General features: G+C 40.8%; 1 protein-coding gene across 1 annotated transcript; it reads right to left on the reverse strand.

The window, feature by feature from the left end:
• Positions 1-15,022: 15,022 nt before the first annotated feature.
• RRAD (RRAD, Ras related glycolysis inhibitor and calcium channel regulator) lies at positions 15,023-20,570 on the reverse strand. The gene is made up of 4 exons (XM_074157943.1): positions 20,085-20,570; positions 19,917-19,990; positions 19,208-19,412; positions 15,023-17,806 (listed from the first exon to the last, which is right to left on the reverse strand). Exons 1-4 carry the CDS (start codon positions 20,437-20,439, stop codon positions 17,529-17,531), a joined length of 912 nt encoding a protein of 303 aa, XP_074014044.1. The 5' UTR covers positions 20,440-20,570; the 3' UTR covers positions 15,023-17,528.
• Between the last annotated feature and the right edge of the window lie 821 nt (positions 20,571-21,391).

The raw sequence follows: 21,391 nt of genomic DNA on the forward strand, positions 1-21,391 counted from the left end.
TTACCTAAGGTGTAACCCCAACATCAGAAGGACATGGAGCTGTTGGAGCGGGGCCAGAGGAGGCCACGGAGATGCTGGGAGGGCTGGAGCCCCTCTGCTGTGAGGACAGGCTGAGAGAGTTGGGGGGGTTCAACCTGGAGAAGAGAAGGCTCCGGGGAGACCTTAGAGCCCCTTCCAGTCCCTAAATGGGCTCCAGGAAAGCTGGGGAGGACTCTTGATCAGGGAGAGGAGCCACAGGATGAGGGGTAATACTTTTAAACTAAAAGGGAGTGAATTCAGACTAGATACAAGGAAGACATTTTTTACAATGAGGGTGGTGAAGCGCTGGAACAGGTTGCTGAGGGAGGTGGTAAGTGCCCCATCCCTGGAACCATTCATGGTCAGGTTGGATGGGGCTCTGAACAACTTGATCTAGTGGAAGATGTCTCTCTTATTGCAGGGGCATTGGATAAGATGATCTTTAAAAGTCCCTTCAAACCCAAACCATTCTATGAATTCCTTCTATTGCAAAACTGAGAATTATGCAGAATTTGTCCCTTATTTACCATTCCATGACAGCTTAATGCTCACCTGAAAATAAGTAATTTTCTTCCTATTTCTGACTTATGTCCTGAAGATTTACACTTATATTTTCTGTTTTTTTTCTGACAAGCATAATAATTTTAACATAAAGACTTAAGTATACTAGGAGCTTAAAACAGCCACCTAACAGGGTTAAACTATCTCACCCTATATGAAGGTCCTGAAATCATCCCTACTTCCATATTAAAATACTGTCTCCTTCTGACTTTACGTTTCACTAAGCAATAACATTTGCTATTCAAAAATATGTCAGAAAGTTTATCTATAGAACTAATGATAGAACAGTCCGTGTTTCTAAAATGGTCTCCTTTTAGCCTGCTTATCTCTTCCCTGACATTTCTTACTGAGCATCAGTGAGCAGGCAGCTTTGTACTGACATCTGAAAGCAAGTCTACAGCAGCAGCGTGCAAAAGGCTATGGAACAAGCAGTCACATGGTTTCTATATTTTCTCTCTTTGTTTACTGTGGTCATAATGCCAAATGGCAAATTAAAAGAATGCCCTAATCCCAAAGAGTAAGGCATGGTATTTTTCCTTCCCACATGGATGGTTGTGATTATCTTTGGGGAGGGACAGCATTTTATACTTGTTCTTTTGATACTCAGTTCTAGCCTTTTCTCTGGGAGAGCAAATGATTTCTGAACTTTTTGGTATAAACACTGTATTATTTATATAAATTGGATTACTTTAATGAAAATGTTTGACTAAATTTACAAAGATTAGCATACGTGATCTGTAAAACCTTCAGCTTTGAATGTATGAGATAAAGGAGCGTGCCTTTTTAGAAAGGAGCTGGGGATGTTGGTGTTACCTTGCTATGTTTGCTAAGAACTGCAGAGAAGACATCTTCAGCCAGCGCTGGCACATTGCCTTTACTCCATGCAAAACAGTACAGTTGTATTTGGACCGTATTGTGTGCTTGTGAATTCAAAAAGTGCCAGGTGAAGAAAACAATACTAAGACTGGAAATAAGTCTGGAAACTGTTTTCCAAGATACCGATGTTATCAGTATTGACTTTAAGGGTCTGAGCTGGCGGTGTGAAGCACAGCAGCAATAAAATGGCAGTGTTCTGTTCAAAGTCAATTTAAGCACAGACTAATGAGTCACTGAAGCACCTATTAAATGGCAGATGGTGCTTATGACTGGGCAGGAGAACAACCGCATGTTTTTCTCACAGAGGGCACTTACTGAAGTCAAACCGGTTGTTAGGAATTAAAAGGCAAGCTTAGTACCAATGACATTTGTTTTGTTTTGGTTGCAGGCTCCATGATAAAGCTGAGCAGGAGCATAATATTTATGTTAAAAGGACTTTGACTGTTTTCTTGAATAATTATGATGCCTTCTCCAAAATCTCTCTGTGCCTTATGAGATCCCAAGGTACAGAGAAGTACACAGTATAAACTGTTTTCAATATGTAATTTAACTGAGTGGGTCCAGTCAACAGTCTTTATACTTACCAATTTAGGATATTTGTTTTTCATCATTTATTGTGCAAATATTATATAATATAGTAATTGTAGAACTAAAGGTAGGCTAGATGTGTCTAATTCTTCATTTCAAATGGAGATGCTGACTATAACCTGGAAAATTATGGCTTTAAGTAGTAAAGAATGTACTTGGAGACCCTCAGAGCCTTCTAGAAAGTCTTCTCTGATAGCTTCTCTCTCCTCTGTGAACTAACCTCTCTATAATCCTACTTTTTTTGATGCACAATCATCAGGAACTCATAAGACATGTAAAAGCGGGAAGACTTTGGTGCTTTATGGATGCACATTGCCCTGTTAGGGACCCCAGCTCATGCAGTGGAGTGTGAACTGTGACTCCGTGGAGTTACCACAGCAACATTTTCAAGTTAAGTTTTCTGGATTTTTTTTTTAAATTATTCTATGAAATGTTCTTTATTTTTAAATTCTTATGTGTTTCTGTTAACATTTTTCTTGGAGGAAAAACACTTTCCAAATACTTCTTTTAAGCATTGAGATAATTCTTTTAAGTAAATAAAGACCAGACAAAGCTTTCTAGTCCATTTTTCACACTGAACTCCTAGTCTCGATCTGCTTCAAAAATGCTATCAGTATAAAAGTCTATCTGGATATAAGGCAAAAGGAGGCTGCTGAAGACAGATATATTAAAATCAATGTATTTTTAGCTGACACTAGTGCCTTTTTCTTGTCTTTCCTGGATACCCGCAATAGGGGCCTGAAAGAACAAAAGGAATTAAAAAGCACATAGCGAGCTAAGATTGAAAGTGATTTTTTTTTTTTTTTTTTTATATGCTGCAAAGGTTTGTTGCAAGCAGCACCAGGCTATGGTGGTGCAGGTGAGCCAGGGTAGTCTGGCTCATACCTCTTTTACAGTGGTGTCATTTCATTGACTTTGGTGGGGCTGCTAAACAGTGAAAATGAGGGGAAAATAATACCTCTGAAGTCCTGAGTGCATTTTTACGGTAGAGTAGGAATGAGACACTATAGTTTTCAGGTAACTACACATTCTTTTCTGCTAATGAGATATAGTGTTGGTAGCAAGATAAAAACCAGATAGATAAATTAACGTCTTAATTTAGACAAAATAAATACAGATAATTAATTTTTTTTGGGCAATACTAGGATGACATCTTCCCTTTAGAGCAATGGAACCAATGCCAGTCTCATCCAGTGGCATCCCCCCCGACAGTTAGTCCTGTTATTCTGAAGTTGATCAATATGCATTAGGGCACACTTTAGTCCTCTTTTCTCCTCTTTCTAATATGACTAATCGCTTTTTATTTGTACAGTGTTCCTAAGTACATTTCTCTAAGTTATCTACTTCGTTGAAATACATAGCAAAAATGTTTGCATAGGTTAACAACTTAAACACACCATTCTGTGTTTAATCTTTATATGTGACCTCAGTGGCTGGAAACCTGGCTATACTTCAAAGAAATGTTTAGACTGTTTCTAGCAGCAGATAGAGTAAGCTTGAACGTAGAGGATTTAATCTTGAATTAAATGTGCTGAACATTGACAACTTCCACTGAATCCTCTAGAATTCAGAATGTCTTTGTGTCAGGTTTCTCATCAGGATTATCTGAAGTCATCTCCCTAAAATAAGTTGCTTTTAACGCTAAGGAATGAGTTCTGAACCGATCTCTAATTCTGCACATGGGTTATGGTCTGAGCTACTCAGCTGACATCAGTACTGGGTACAGGAACCATGTACAGTCAAGTTCCTTGGTCTTTAATAAACTCAAGCTAGAGAGTTGTTATAGTTTAAAGATGGTCAGAATAAAACTTCAGCAATAGATACCCCTGCACTTCTGGAAAATTGTGTCAGGATAAGTTTATGGTTCACGCTCATTGGAATAACCACCGTCAACCTTGAATCAGGTCTAAATAAAATCTCAGAGTAATTAAACAGACAGGCTTATTACACAGGCGGCTGCTCAGGTGACAGGATTACTGCACTTATAAATGTCATGTGGAAGAAATAAATCTTATTCCCATTCCTGCAGAAAACATTTGTTTGTAACCTCACTGACTATCAGACAATACGGGGAAGCAGAAAATGCTTGAACTGACAGAGTGATAGCTGTCACCTTTCCATGATTTATTGATGTCTTCCACAGATTACATCCCAGGCAAAAAGCATAGAGGAAAGCTCTGAATGATGTCACAAATATATTTTAGCCCATTTAATAATATAATGTGATCAGGACTCCTTGATATGCCTAACATTACTTTTTGATTCTGGTATGGTAGTGTACCAATATAAAATATATTTCTCAAAGATGTGGTCCCTACATATGCTTTATATTAAGAGGACCTGTGGAGAAGCTAGGACATCCCATATAAATTGTAATTAAAAGTTACCTCCTTTTTATTTTCTCATTAGCTAGAGTTAACAATTCTGTGTCTAGTAGCCCATGTTTTTCTCTCACTGGTTATTACTGCTCCTCCTGATGCAGAGAAATGTGGGTTTAACCAAGTCCTGAATGAGACTCTATGTTGTACCTTTTTGTATGATGCCAGTACAATGAAAAATGAGCCTGTTCAAAACAGTACTGGTGATTCACCTTTCAGAAGGAAAAAATTTTATGTATGTATGTATGTTTGCTGTACTGTGAATCACCATGGAGAGGCAAAAAGAGCATGAATAATTATGGGCGGCTCCTATAACTCTTATGAAGAGTGAAAAGACCTTACAAGAGTTTTTCTGTAGTATCCAGAAGGTCTGAAGAGCAAAGAAATGGAGGCTCTGCTGCTTTGGTACTGATGTCACTACCTAGACGTCAGTATTGCAAGAAATAGCAGGGACATTTTTTGTAATAAATATTCCCCTATTGGAAAATGTGGAATCTGAATGAGACAAAGGTGACAAAGGACAAACTCACTCCTATGAAATGAGGAAAGTGTGGTTCAATATCCCGTCAGTGTGCAGCTATATGTGCAAGAGATTTATCTGAACCTTCATTAGTCTTCATCGTTCGCCTCCTACAGTGTTATCACCTTGTTTTCATACTTTTCTACTTTACCAGGTCATTGTCTTTGTCAGCCTACACCCTTTTCTGTCTAATTATGGAACAAATGCAATAATACACTGCTTGTGGGTAGATGTGTTATAAGGTTATGAGGCTCAGGTCTTCCAGAGTCATCGTCAGATTTCTCTTCATGGTGCAAACTCCTGGAGCAGGTTCATAATGTGCTTTAGGGACAAAATCAAATAAAACTTTTTTTGATCCAGAAAGAACATCTATGGTACAAATGACTCTTTTGGTCCACTGTTATTCTTAGACCTGTATCACAATGTTACAATCCAAATATCCCATTATGATATGTTACTGTGAATCTGTGTCTATCCACCCAAAATTTCTGAATATTTGAATTCAGCTGCATAAAAATTTAAAAAAGAAGTAAAGAACAGGGCCCTCTATATTTCCTTCTGATCTCATATCAGTGTAAGTTCAATTGAATAGAATAACTCTTGATTTAGGCCGTGATTCACCCACTTTCTTAAGTAGACATCCAGTTTTAAGCACATTAATAAGAGAGCTACTCATAGGAGGATGATGGCTCATATACTCAAAGTCAAGCATGCCTTAAAAAACTTAACTGTTAAATATTTTTATGCCCAGTAATAGAATAGTTTCTTTTTTTTTCTTATTGGAAAGGATTTTCCATATTTAGAATGGTAAGTCACGGGGATCATAAACTTGTACTTAAAACTAAAAGCTTATTTCCTTATTTTAATGCTAATGGTATAAATATTCAGAAATGTAATACTGTTTTAGTTCTTGTCAATGACCAGAAATCGTGTCTATTCTAGTATTCTACTATTACTCTTAACAGGGGCTTTTGTTTTTTGACTTTACCCTGCATACGGAGTCCAACAATATATAGTCTATGGAGTCCTAACTGAAAAGTTATTAATAGAAGCAATCTGATTCTATTTTCAGGCATCAAAAGGAAACGCTCAGTAGCCGGACTGTAAAAGTTATTTTAGACATCTTGAAATGCAATGAAAGAAATAACGTTTTATCTAGAAAACTTTCTTACCTGAATTTAATCTTCTGATTTGTTTAGAAATAACAAAAAGAAAGTTCTTCAAAAGTATGGTGATAGAATGATATGTGGAAAAATAATTCTGAAAGCCAGCTGTGATTTCTGTCTGGCTCAGTATCAGAAAATTGGCTTAATTACATCCCTGGTATAAACTAAATTAACACAATTGACTAAATTTAATTGACCATTCCCATGATATAAAGCAACAAAATCCAACAGTGGATGTATGGTTTTGATTTCTCCTGTTTTCATGTATGTACTGGACACTATTTTAATCTATCAGTATTATCCTGATGTCTTTTAAATAAATTATTCTGAGGAAAAAATACTGGTTTACACAAAAAGAGGGGTAGTACCGCGATGGATGCCCTGGTACCACAGTTAGTCACTAGAGCAGTAGCTCTGCAAATGCATATGCACGTGTTACTTTGAATTTTATTCAAGTAACATCAAGCACGTGTGTAAATGTCAGCATCTCAGGGGAGGAGCAATATTGAAGTTGCCTTTACTAAAGCAGTCTATCAGTTTTAGTTCTACCTGATTCATTCTTTAATACACATCAACTTGTTCAGGAGGGCTCTAATCATTGAGAGCTGTGATAGAAGAGCTTTGATAAATTCTGCTGCAGATCTTTAAAATGTTCTCGGATACGGGCAGCACCTCTCAGGTGAGGAGTATCCGAGTCTTGTCTCAGTCCTGCCTTCCCTAGTGGCTCGAGCTGGGTCACCCGGGGGGCTGGGATGCAGGACATGCACTTGCTGGCAAAGAGCTCTCCAAATCCCCCAGCATACATTTAATGTCTTAAATTAAAGTTGTTCCTTTGAACTCCTGTAAAGCTCTTCTGCAGCATAAAGTGTGGCAGGAGCATATGCCTTTGTAGGACTCTGACCTCCGCTCTATTTTTAATCAAATCAAATAAAAGACTTTTCCGCGGTTTTGTTGTTGTTAATTGCCTCCCAGACATAGAAACATAGTTTTGCATTTAGTCATTCAAATATTTGAGATGTTGGAAACAAAAATAATCAGGAAACCTTTACTGGGTTCATTTTCTCAATTTCTGTCTGAATGCATCCATCTGTCAAAACATTCTTGTGCAAAACACATAACATGAGGGACAGGTTTTGAATTCTTTCTGTGCCTAGTTTGCTAATATGTACAAAATCCACTTAAAAATAGAACTAATTTTCCTTCTTGTGCTTTTTCAAGTTACCCCATCTTTAATAACGGAAGAAATCCAGCTCTTGGCTACGGTCAGGTTCAAGGGAAAACTTAGTGGCTTCATCAGGGTTAGCATTTAACCCGTTGTATTTGCCAGCGGGGCTGGGCAGGAAACCCTTTTCCTACCACATCATTCTTGGAGGCATTCAATGTTTTTCTTATTCCCAGCCTCAGTACACTCTTTTTTCATTAGGGAAGTAGGGGGGAGGGAGTGAAAAGGAACCCCATCAAGCAATGATTCTGGAAGCTAGAGCAAATGAATCCAGATCTATCCGTATTCCAAGATACACTGGTTGAACTAAGTCGGAATGGGTCAGAATTAGGAAAGACAAGTGAAAAACCATAACTTTCACCTTTAAGCTCAGGGCTCCAACCATCCAAGTAGGCATTTTAGGACAGCTTGCTTTTGGGGCTTAAAAATTCCAGAGATGTACTTGGGTCTCTGCTCTGTATGGCAAAGGTATAGGAATGGTGCCTGACGTGTCAGCAAGAAAAAGCCTATGAGGACATAGGGAAGACAAAGAAGCTCCAGATAGGGTGGGATTACATTACACCATAAATCTATCTACTCAGCTCTTTAAGAATTCAACATTTAAGGTGGCAAACAAAGATTGAAAAAAAAATAAAAAAGGAAAAAAAAAGGCAAGCTAATTACTGTAGGGAAAGCTTGACATAGGGAAAGAGTGTGCTGTGCTGCGTATTTATAGAATGTTTTCTTTTTCAAAATAAAATAATGATGCTTCTAATGAGAATAGAAAAATTGTCACACAGTTAAACATAGGTCTAAAATGAGTTCCTGGATCCCCAGGTGAGAGCCAGTAGATGGATATGAAATTAATGGTTCGTTTACTAAAGTATTCTTATCGAAGAGGAAATAGAGAATTGTTTAAAAAGAACCACAAGCAATAAAACCCTAAATCCAGTTCTTTTCCAAAATCAGTGCAATTGTTTTTTTATTTGTTCTGCTGTAACTCAAAAAAAGATAAGGCTCAGAGGTGAGTTCATACCAGTTCTCTAACTTCATGCTTTCCACAGAGGACAGACACTCATGATACTGCCAGTCTTAAATTTTTACCACAAATCCACAAGATGAAATTAGAAATTACATGAAATTTAAGAAATATCTTTTATTTGAGCCTTTGGGTTCCATCTAGTTTACATTTTCATCTTTTCCCTGTACCTCCATAGCTAGGTCCTTAATTTCTAATAGAAGCAGGATTCCAACATAATCATTGCTCTCAAAAGGTAGAATGGGCAGGATGTTAAACAATTTCAGGTATCCCTTTGATAAATTTGCAGGATTTAGAATTAGAATGACGTGTTAGAATTACATCCCTTTCTTTGGAAAACTAATTCGTAGCTCCATTCTGCTCTGTGAAAGTGCTGTGTCTATGTGACATTAAGTTTATTATTTTAATGATTTCTTAGCTGATGAACTGTAAGTGCTGAGAACTTTCCAAACAGGGTTGAATTTATTAGTAATTAACGTAATCCTCTTTCTTGTTCTATTACTGGGCACCTGATCTGTCTTGGTTTTGTGGCTCCTGAAACTAAGTAAAACAAATCATCAGTGGAGGAATTATTTGGCTTTGGTTTTGATTAGTTTGGAGAACTATCCTGTGCCTGTTCATGTTTTTGCCACACTGTGATTGTGTCTCTCAGAAATTGCCCTGCAGTTATTTTTGTTTTCAAAATGTAGCCCTGATCCTGCAAACATCCCATACATTTTCATGAGATGACATAGACCCTCTCACAATGCCAAGTTCTATTTTTGTTTTCCCTATATATAACGAGAACACAATTCCAAACCAACAGCCTTTTTAATAATTCATTCCATTTTACACGTTGGGTGTACCCTGCTGACATTAAATGTGTGTTAGTGCTCCCAAAACCAGCGTCTGAATCTGCTGACTCTCAGGAAAGAGCAGGATTTGCCCTGTGATCTTAATAGCATCATTTACATAAATAGTACTCAGTTGAATAAGGAATTATAAAGCTGGGTGTACGTTGAGCAATGAAGGTGCTGTGCCTTCTCTGCCCTACAGATAGGGATGGCAATCAGGAGTATGAGGAACTTCAGCTGGTTTTTGTGGTTTTTTTTCTGTTCATCCTTGTGGAAATTACAAAGGATAAGTGAAACACAGATATTAAAATGCAGTTAGTGTTCTTCATCCATTATTCACCAAGTGACCTTAATAAGCCATTTTCAATGTCATGTAAAATGTGTTAGAGATTTGAATAGGTTTGGCAGCTTTTCACACAGAAATACGGTTAAATTCAAGGAAGAGTACAAAAAACTGCCTAAACTGTATCGCTTTGGTTAACCAACCTCGGCGAGGGTTTATCCCCTGAAATGGATGGGATTTTGCTGGATTATGTTAGTACCAGGTGGAGTTTTAATTAAACTTCTATCCTGCTGTTGGGAAAGAAAGCTTTACAATCAGTGAATTAAAAATAGCCCTTTCTTTGAGGGGGGGGAAAGGAAGAAGGGAGGAGGTGATGCTTTGAGATCAGGAAGGTTCCCACTGAGCATGGAGGGGCATGGAAGGACAAACTCCTGTGCGAGCAGCTTGGAGACTTTTCACTCTGTCTTCCTCAGGCTCAGCTCCTCGCTGAAGGCAGTCCCCATGCGGCGGTTTCCTCTTGAAGCAGCTCAGAGACAAGGCGTTAGTGCAAGTGATGGTTTTATTCCTCCCCTGATTGCCCTCCCTTTCTCTGCTTCAGCCCGAGAGCCCCTGTGTTTGGCTGGAGAGGGTGGAAAGGGAACCGCTGGCAGCAGGGGCTGGACCTCCAGGTCTCCTCTGGCCCTCTATCCACTTCATGCCCCATCTGCAATTTCAGCAGTGAAGTCAGAGGTGCGTTGCTTCATAAATGCTTTAGCTCTTCCCTGTAATGGAAATTCTGAATTGCATATAGATTTCATTTCAATGCTTCCCTTTTTGCTCAGTCCTTTATTGTGACATACGCAGGTGCCAACACAGTCAGTCTTCCTATGATGCCCAAAGTAAAAAATCCAAGAAAACTCAACGTAAAACAAATATCATTTTATAGACATAATTTTATCTTTTATCTCTATGTTTATCTCCAGACAACCCCATCCAGCATAGAGTGCCTGAATGCTTCAAAAACTCTTAAAAACAAGCCTACAAAATGCTGACATTTATTAATGAGGAGAATATTAAAAATCTTTGTTCAACCAAGAAAGACCTGAAGTTACCACCCAGAATACTAATCTGCCTTCACAATATTCATAACATCTGAACTCCTGTCAAAATTTGTCTGTGGTTTGTTCTTTCGGGCTTGCCATCTGCTCAACATCATACTCCTCCAACGAATACTCTATTAGCAGCTATTTAAGCACGGTCCTTCAGCAAGAAATGGAAAAGCAGAAGAGCAGGCAAAGCACTGGTGACTGCAGGGGTCCCATCGAGGGCTGGAGATCTCCTTCCATGGGGTGGGAGGGAAGGTGAGAGTGGGGTGGGGTTAAAGGGGGCACAGCAAAGAGAGAGGAAGTCACCCAACTCCCAGTTTCTCTGGTTAAAATGAAAATTCCATCCTACTCTTGAAGGGCAGAACATTACTTTGGGTGTAAAATAATAAAGACACATTAGTTAATTATTTATCTTGTAATTAAAAATGAACCAATTACTAACCAAGTCGGGATCTGTAGAATTTAACTAAGAATTTAATTTGCAACTCATTTGCTGAAGGCTGAGTATAAAATTGTTCATTTAAAAGCTCTTTAAACTTTTTTGGTTTGGAATATATTTCTGAATATAACGTGCTGTTTTCTAGAACCCTTGGAGCCAATCTAAAAAGAATTGGACGTTGTACTAATGAAATCTCTGGGAAGGTAGAAGGTACATTGGTCCATATTTGCATCCTACATCCTTGAGGACTTGGCCATTCAGAGTTTTGCTCTGATACTCGAATAGCTCAGCTTTTGAATTCTACTTCTTTGCAGTTTATTACAAACAGTGACTTTAGATCTGCTGTGGAGTATCAAGATAAACACAGAAAATACTTATTATTGATACAGACTAATGAGTTCTGCATTTTCCTTGTTTCTCTAACTAGTTTTTCCTTTTTTATTTAATGGGCTACCACAGTGCTGTGGACTGTGAGTTGCAAACCCTGCATAGAAATGTAAATTTGTTGAACAAAATGTTTTCGTTAGTGTTTTTCCAAAATCACAGAAACTTTTCCATTGCTCATACTTTTCACCTAACCTGTTTTCCTTGAGATCTCAGGTGTCAGACTTCTAAGAAGATTTTCCATATGGGACTGGGTAGGAAGAAGAGAGATCCAAGAACTCTATGAATCATAGAGCCTGCCCTTCATAGGGCAGAAGTTCATACACAACAATGCTCCATAGCTGAAAAGATTGCCATTGAAGAAATGACTATAGGGTAGAAGTGAGAGGCGACTGTCAGACTGCATAAATTTTTTTTATTTTTTCTCCATACTGGGATTAGCTAAAAATCTTCCATTCCCTTTTGCTTTGCAAAGGCAGCAGTACCCCTGACACTCAAGGAGGGAGCAATTTAATTTGCTGTGCTGTCTTAATCAGGGACTTATGTGCTGCAAAATCTGACATTTTTATCTAGACTCTATTATGTCAAGCAACGAGCAGGGGTCCAGTTTCGTGTTACAACTGTTGACAGCTGATGTTTTTCAGTAAGTCGTGCAGCAGCAGAGGAGAGCCACGTCCCCGTCCCCAGAACACTGCTGAGCCACCGCTGCAAGGGTGACAATGTGTAACAATGGGGGCTGGAAAGATAAAATTGAAGTTGACATGAAAAGCGTGTGACAAAGAAGCCCTACAACTGAGATACGCATAACTGAAAAATCCCTGAGAAAGTTGTTCAGCCCCTGGCTGATCCCCAAAGAGAGTGACATTATTCTCTTCGTTGAAGAAGGTTGGTGGGCGCTCCTCAGTAAATCCCAATGGCAGGCCTGTGATGAAGTGGAGATGATGCAAGTTGGCATGGTTTTAAAATTCACCATATGTCCTAGTTCAGTTAAGATGTATTTCTGTTGCTTCATGCTTTTTGCATCCTTGATCTGCAAGAGTAATAAATAGGGCGCGATCTCTTGCAGCCCCCATTGCAGCGTCAAATGCACTAAACCGTTGCGTCCCGAATACCTGTAATGAGATACCTGAATTCCTGCAATTAGAAATGCAAAAGTTGTTCTTGCTGAGCGGTCCAAAATCAAGCAATGCTCCTGACTTTAGAGTGAGTTCAACAAGCTTTGGAGCTGGCCAAGAAACATGCAACAGAAGTGGAGCATTTCCAACATTAGTCATGTCCAGTGCTATTTGCAGCTTTTCTAGATCATCACTTCACCTCAGAATGTGTGGGAACCCAGGCCCGAGCACAGGAGTTATGTGCTCATTTTGACCGAGCCAGTTTAATTAACGTGGCTACATTTCCTGCTACCTGCAGCTCCTGAAAGCTTTGTTAAGCACAATGCATTACAATAATCCAATTTCATCGTGACAAAAATTACTGTTCTTCTGCCAAGGCATCTACTGAACTGAAAACTGACATTCCCAAAGTAGGGGTCACAACCTTCAGTGGGACTGGAAGCCTAATGGTAGTGTAATTATTTATGCTAGTGTGATGAGGCTGATGAAAGTGGGACTTACTGCCAGAAGCAAGCTGAGGAGATTTTTACGGATCCAACTAGACTATTCCGAGCAGGAACACTTGCTCTCCAAATCCTGTCCTTTCTCCAGCCCCTGTTTCGGACCTTGGAGAAGCTTTTTTAGGGAGGTGAGAAAATTAGTATCTTGTGATGTATTCTGTTTATCTGTATCTGAATCTGCTAAATTTTAATTCAGATTAATATCTTCTTCAGCTCCCATTACAAATATGGAAAGTATTAGAAAAAATTCTGCAGGGTCCTAATTGGTTTCCAATGATTCATTCAGGCAGGACATTTATAAATAGGAAGAAAAGGAGGAAAAGAAAGAGCAAGAGAGAGGAGAGTCTTTAGGTCACACACTGTCCATCTTACCCAGCTGCCAGCACATTTTTGTGGTACATAATTAATATTATTTTGTTGGTGAAGAACTCGGTGTTGAAGTGAATTTCTTAGCCTGCTTCTACCTTCTGGTGCTAGAGTCCTTAGTACATTTTTAAGTTGAACAATGTTATTCCCCCTTGGATTCTGAACAGTAGGTTAGAGAAACCTTATTTGGAGATAAGCAACGGGTCTTTGTTCTCTCTTTTTACCTTTTACTTCTCTGTTCAATGCCTATATCATAGAGCACAAGGACAGTTGACATAATTTACTATTTTAATTTTTAGAAATTAGTAACTTCAATAATACTGGAGTTCAGATGTTCCTGTATGCAAAGAGGGAGTCAAATTGTCCATTATAATGCCAGAGATCATGCGGTAAATTATAGATTAAATGGTCCTGGAACACACAGCCATCAGCTTTGACTGTGACTACAGATTCAGTGAGGTCCCTGTGATGTACGTGCAATTAAGCCTCTACATTGTCTCTGAATAAAATTAAGGGCACTAAAGCAAATTTCAGCATAAGTAAGTATTGCTCCACTTTTTTTAGCCTACCTCTTAGCAATCTTTTATCATACACTGGATTCTTAATCACTGTCAACTCACTATACGTTCCTTTTCAGTGAAGAGCAGTGATGTTATGCAATGTTACTATGTAGATCATGCCCTGATTTTTTCTATCCTATTTTGAGAAACTACATCTGAGTAAAACTACATTTTTGGTGATGCTAAGTCTTCCCCCAGCACTTAACATTTCGTCTATATTTATGTGACATGACTTTACGCTTTGTGGGTTTGGCAGATGGAGGAACGATTTTTCTTCACATATTTCATATGGCGAAGAATTTACAGGAGCTGGCTTAGCAATAGCAAGCAGAGGAGGCTTTGATTTGTTTACTGAATGTATGTGTCACATATAAAAGGCAATGTCCTTCCACTGTAGTTGTTAATAACTAGCTGTTCCAAATGGATTTGTGCCAACACAAAATCCACCCCCACAATTAGCAGTAATGGGAACTTCAGCTGGCAGCGTCAGTGAAGGCAGTAAAGATTAAATGACTGTGCGAGCTGTCCTTCCAAATTAAAACTGATGTACATTGGCAAAAATTAAGAAATCTCACACCACTGTTACCCCTCACACTCTGTTCTACTCTGGTAATAACTAGAGAAAATACTGCTGTATGGAACTCACTATTTTTCACATGATGTAGATACACCCCATTAATGACAAGAATCTGGGTGTCCCAACCAATAAATTAGCTCAAATTACAAAAACCTATAGCTGACTTTCAAATGCTTGAGGACACAAATAACCTTTTGAAGAAGGTTGATTTTAGGGGCGTTTGTCAGTTAGGGGCCTGTAGCTGACTTGTAGCTGGTGTTGCACATGTTCTTCCAAAAAGTCTGCTTGGAAATTCCACAAAATGACATCCAAAAAATTAAATTCTTTTTCTGGGTAGAAAATCTTCCAGGAGCTAAAAAAATCTCTGCAAAATAGTACTCACGGTAATACTTCTATAGCACAGAACATGATCTTGGTCTAGGGCAGGTTATTATCAGACCTGCAATAACAACAAACCTTCCCCCTTTTCATGAACCATGGCTGAATTATGCTAATTCCTGTACAAGCAAATGAATGAAAAAAATCAGTATAATGAGGATTTTAATCAGTATTTTATTGTACAATATTAACTGATACAATACATTATAGGTAAGCCCAAGTTTCTTTAGAGTCATTCACTAATGACTGTGTCATAGTGTCCAATATGACATACTTTCAAAATACAAACTATTTTCCACGGTTTAAATGAACACCTCAGAAATATTTTAGACTTGGGACTTGTCCAAAGCTAACCTTTGAATTCAGGAACACAGTAAAACATCTCGTTTGTGGGTCAGAGTGTGCAGAAATCACAGCTGTTAACCGTGACCTTGAAGAGGCTGTGCAGCTGCCGTTCTGTTGCAGCATTAAGAGAGACCCATCTTTGTTAGGTTTTGCACTTTGTGAAACACCGTACCTTAAACCCTGGGTTTGCAGCCCCTTCCTTGTATTTATTATGGGCAGAATTAAATCTCATAAGTCAATCAAACATGCCAGTCCTCTCCTGGTCGTTCACAGGGCAACCCAAAGAGAGCAGCTCTGCAAACATACAGGGAATACTGTGTAGTTTTTTCGGTAACTTTAACGTGTGCACAAATAAGTACGTGCCAAATTTATGCACATGAATCTGGACACTCTTGCTGTAGAGTTTTCAGGACTAAAACAATTGCTTTGGTGTTGACAGTCAGAAGCTTCTGTGTAAACAGATGCCTGTTGCCATGCTCGGGCACTGGTGAGACATTCCAGCAATAATAGTTTGCCAGGAAGCAAGGCTAGTGAAAAAAAAGTCAAATCCAATTAAAATGTATAATCAGGTAAATGTGAGTTTTGGCAACAGGACAGAATGATTGACTTTAGACATCAGTCAGGACACAAAGTAAAGACCTCTTTTTGTAAGAAACGGGACCCGTTACCAGCAACATATGCTAAACTGTGCATCTCACCAGCTAGGTTCACTGTCGGGAGATACTAATTCTACACAGCATTACCTATGCAAATCAAATGCCATTTCCCCCAGTACTAACTGCTCCCTGATGAGTGCCCAAGCACTGGGCCATCCCAAAGGACAGTCCTGTGTGTTTGAGCTCAGGGAAGCTTGATCTAAGGTGCAATTTGCTGTGTGGGAAAGGTCGGCCCTTACAAAATCCTGGGCGAACAGAGCTCCCAGGCAGCTGAAACAACCTCACTAAAGGTCTGGGCTCAGGCAGGGGGAGCAGAAAGAGGCAGAACAGGTGTTTTATGTCTATGGATGAATTTAAAGAGAATGTATTTATAAAGAAAATGCAGCAAGTCCAAGTTTTTCACTGAGACATGATTGCTTTTTAACTTCATGAATGGCAACACATTAATTATGACACAGTAAAATGAACATGAAAACTTTAACAGCACTGGAGGCTACCATACACCACAACTAAAGCCTACAATTCTTTCACAGGGCCTTGCCAGTCTGCTTTGACCTTCTTGAAACCACTGGAAGGTATCTACAGGCTTGTAAGTAGCAATTATACTGCTCCCAGAAAATAAAACATAAAAAAAAAAAAACAAACAAAACCCAAACCCTCACATTTGCTTATTGTCTGTAACACAAGACCTTCAAGCCAGGAGAAGACTTGGAAAGTAGAACAGCACGGGCTTCAGTTTATCAGTGTAGACACAAGACATCTATCTAAGTAAAGGCATTATATAGAGGCCTGTTCTGGCCAGCGCCAACAAAAGAACCAGGTTGAAGGTGAACACACCTTCCCAATAGGAACTGTTGGAGTAGAGTGTTCAGACAAGCAGGGTTTACTTCTTAAAGAAACTGTCTACTAAAGAGACACCGAATATTCCTGATTCACCTTGTTCCAGAACTTTATCCCATGTAAATCTGCATAGTCAGTGCATAGTGTCCAATACAGTGAAAAAATGTCAGTATAAAAATACTGCTCTCTCGCTCTTTGTTCATACTATGAGAAAAGCACAGTTTATTATAACAGGAAATAATACTTTATTATAAAATCTGCATGTAAACAAGTAACAAATTAATTGAATAACTGTTAATGGAAGTGCAAATTAACTTCATAAAATGCTATCTGTTCTGTATTTAACTATATATAATTTGTTTTCTCCCATTCTAATGTGGTTCTACTCCCTCCCTCCCCACATTTAAGTTTAAAAAGATTTATCATTGCTTGCTTTATACTAAAAAGAGTGTACGAGCCTGCGTACAAGTTTAAGTTTTGCTCTGCAAACAAGACAAGTCTATGGTGATACTTATCATCATCCTTTCTTATCTTTGCATCTCTGGTATCCACAGGAAAGAGGATATATAACATATGTACACAGTGAAAGTGTGGGCATGTCAAGCCACTTATTTAGAGTTAGTTCATTTACTTGCACACTTTGAAAGTTAAACCATTTATCAATGAAGCAGACAGTGTAGTGTAACTTCCAGCCTTGCTTGTGCACCTTAAGGCATTAACGAGAGTCTTAATTGATAAGTCCTTCTTGTTATCACCATGAGGATCATCCAGACATTTCTCTTAATAGTGCTTCTTCATCACCCACGTGCAACATCTGCTTCTAAAGCACAGATAAGTCATGGCAAGACTTTGATTTTGCTTTGAAGGCCATCTTCTTATTGTTCTTTGCCACAATTCTCCCAAGGAATCGCTTTGCCTTTTTGCCTATGCTTTCTCTTCTCTTTGTGTTGGCCATTCTCCGGGCATTGTCTTCTTTACTGTCCTTGCGAAGTCTAATTTGCCGAACAATACCTTCAAACAGGTCCTTGACATTATGATGAAGAGCAGCAGAGGTCTCAATGAATTTGCAGTCAAACACAACGGCACAGGCTCGTCCCTCTGGAACGAAAGAGAAAAAGGGAGATGAGTGGAGACGGACATTTTCTCTTCATATATATTGGCAGAAAAACAAAACAAAAATTGACTTTAAGTAAGGAAAATGCCTTGAATGCCACAAAAGAGCTTCACTACGTGCCAAGAAAGTGCAAATTTGTACTCATGGTTTTGCCCCCTTACTTTTCTTAGGTTTGTTGGGGTATGGCCAGAAATCTCATTTGACCAACGGTACTGAATATAAGGCAACAATAGTCCTATAGGACTGAAGTCCTATAGGACTATAAGAGCTGAAGCTGATCTAGGAGAGGCACTTGGCTGTTTGATGGGAATCAGCATGAGGTACAGAACCAAAGAGTTTTTACTTCTTCTGGAAGTTGAGCCATTACGCACCTCTGCCTTGCTGTGACAAGTGAGAGTTTTCCATGCTAGTTACAAATGAAGCAGATACAGCCCACAAGGTCAAGTCATGGAACAGATCACTAGAGGTCATGAAGTTGTAGACCAGTGGATTTGACTAGGACTGCATTCAAAATGCAAGATGGTCAATGTTCCAGACATAAGAATGGAACTTTGGAACATTGCTGCAGTGCAACTTTCCATGTTCAACTTGTGGTAAATAATGGCAAAGTTCTAAGCCTGAGCAAAGTACCGATGTCACCACTAGGACATGTCAACCATGAATATACAATAATGTAGGCATGTCCCATTTTCACACAGCGGTTCTGAAGTCATTGGCTGTCATCAACCAGCCTGAAAAAAGTGATAACCTCACGATGAACTCCAGTCAATTCCCTGCACAGGCTTTTAATACAGGGACCGTAACACCGGGAAAATTCTCACTGATCACAACTGCAGAGCCTACACAAAAAAGACTTGAAGTTGCATGAGCCTGGTCCCACCAGCTCAGCTCGGAATCACTCCCAGAAGAAGGGGGATTGTACAGGCTGAATGGGATCACCCTTTTCAAAGGCTGCCTAGCTTCTACGACATGGCACCCCTGCCCCTTAAAAAGCATAGCTATTTTTTTTTAATATAGCTTAAAAGCTATCAAATCTTGATATTAGCAAGTGCTGCTGCACACATAATGTACAATTAAACTCTTTCAGTTAATACTGACTAAAAATGGATCCCACACAAAACAATGCTAAAGCTGCAGCTCCGAAGCTTTTTTTTCCTCTTGTACTGCAGTTTAGAGCATTGCTCTGACACAATCAGACACAAATCTTCCTCCCCCCGACACCATCTCCACTGGTTTTAGTGGTACCAAGTCCCTCAGCACGAGCCAGCGTGCCTCAAATCATACATTTTTCTACATCAAAATCACAGCATTTCTATCAACCACAAGCCTCCGTAGCATTTGCTACTAATTTAGACATTACTGTATAAATAAACAGTGTCTCTTACCATCAACCGAGACTTCCCTGGACCTGACCAGGTCGCTTTTATTGCCCACAAGAATAATGGGAATGTCTTCCGTTTGCCTTGCTCTTCTTAGCTGGATTCTTAGCTCGGAGGCCTTTTCAAAACTAACTTTGTCTGTTACTGAATATACAATAATATAGGCATCTCCCATTTTCATACAGTGGTTCTGAAGCCATTGGCTGTCATCCTAAAACAAAAGGCAAGAAATAGATATAGTGTAATGAAAGAAAATCTATTCAACACTGATTAATGATTTAATTATTGTAAACACTTTAAAAGTATTTTTCTTAGCTTTATTATAAAGAGTCAGTAAAAGCAAGACAACCTCCCTTTTTTTTTTAATTGTGTTAATTAAAATATATTACAAAACAAAATTCTCCCGTATCCAGAAATAGTATCAGGTCTGCACGGATCAGACTGTGAATCTCCAATTTTACAGTAACTCCCCGGGCTGCTGATGGGAGCCGCTGCTTATTCAAGGCATTAAGGGGCTCACACTCCAGTCTTATTCAGTTTTTAAACTGCCTGGCTGGCTACAAGGAATTACTTGCGGGAGAGAACGAAAGCAGTAGGAATTCTGTTTTTTTTACTGTTGCCGATCTGATCGGAGAAATAGGTGTTCCGCTTCTACTTTTTTTGAGCGAACCCCGGACAAAGCCATAAAGAAATAACATCTTAAGTGTGTGGGTACCTGCTCCCATATATCGAACACCACGAGGGATGCTTCTTCTCCGTCAACTACAATGGACCTGTCGTACGTATTTCCTGCGGAAAGGCGCAGAAAAGAGGGGTTATTCCTCTCCGTCCCCGCCGCCCCCCGGTGCCCGGGACCCCGCCGGGGACCGCCCCGCGCTCTTACCGGCCTCCTCCGCCTCCGCGCCGTCCTCCACCCCGCCGAAGATGCGGGCCAGGCTAGTCTTGCCCACGCCGTGCTCGCCCAGCAGGATCACCTTGTAGAGGTGGCTGTCGGAGTCGCTGCCCGAGGAGATGACCGAGTCGGAGGAGTCGGAGGCCCAGCTCTCCCGGTGCTCCTCGCCGGGGCTGTAGGAGGTGCAGCGCACCAGGCCGGAGAGCTCGCCCTGCGGCAGGGCGGCCCGCAGGTCCCGCTCGTCCACCGGCATGCTGCGCCGGTGCAGGTGCTGGTGGGCCGAGAAGGGCATGCTGCCCCGCCGCTTGTCCAGGCAGCGCACCTTGTCGCCGCGGTTCAGGGTCATGGGGCTGCCGGGGGGGAGAGAAGAGCCGTCGGCGCCCGCCGCTCCGCAGCGCTTACCTCCGCCGAGGGAGGAATAGAAGAAGGGATTCCCCGCCGGTAATCGCCGCTGTCGCCGCGGGAGCTCCCCCAGCGACTGCTGCCGCCACCCGCCTTCGCGCAGCCTTTTATGGCTCCGCCGGCGCGGCCCGGCCCGCCCCGCCGTGACGCGGGGACGTGGGCAGCGCCTCCGCCCACCGCGGCACCGAGCGGCGCCGAGCGGGGCCGTGGGCAGCGGTCGGTGAGGGGCTGCGCGGCCGGGATGGCCGGGGTCTGTCCCACGACACAGCTCCTGCCCGGCCCCAGGGGTTCCCTTTCCTCGGTGAGGGGCTGCGCGGCCGGGATGGCCGGGGTCTGCCCCACAGCACCGCTCCCGCCCGGCCCGGGGGGTTCCCTTTCCCCACGCTCCCCCGGGGATGCCCAGAGAAGCTGTGGCTGCCCCATCCCTGGAGGGGTTCAAGGCCGGGTTGGACGGGGCTTGGAGCAACCTGGTCTGGTGGGAGGCGTCCCTGCCCAGGGCAGGGGGTGGAACTCGATGATCTTTAACGTCCCTTCCCACCCAAACCATTCTGTAATTCTGTGATTTGCTGTGTATGTCATGTGTTGTATGCAGATAGGTTTTCTAGGCTCTATGTCATTGTCCAGGTGTTTCGGTACAGTCCTGGTGTCTACAATAGCGTTAGGAAACATTTCTTTTCAAATTTGCAGTATTTGCATCACTTCGTGCATGCTTCTGTTCACGTCTAGGAGGGGTTTTGAGAAAAGCGCTTGCACTAGGTGTTGCACTTACATAGTAAGCTTGTCAGTGTGTCCACATGCGGTGTTAACGGTTTAGGAGGGCAATGTAAAACACAAAGGTCACATTTTTCTCTTGATTTCACCTGAGCAGCAAAGTGAGAGTGAAAGTCTTATCTCCC

The sequence above is a fragment of the Numenius arquata genome, chromosome 13 (assembly GCF_964106895.1).
Source record: "Numenius arquata chromosome 13, bNumArq3.hap1.1, whole genome shotgun sequence".
Lineage (NCBI taxonomy): Eukaryota > Metazoa > Chordata > Aves > Charadriiformes > Scolopacidae > Numenius > Numenius arquata.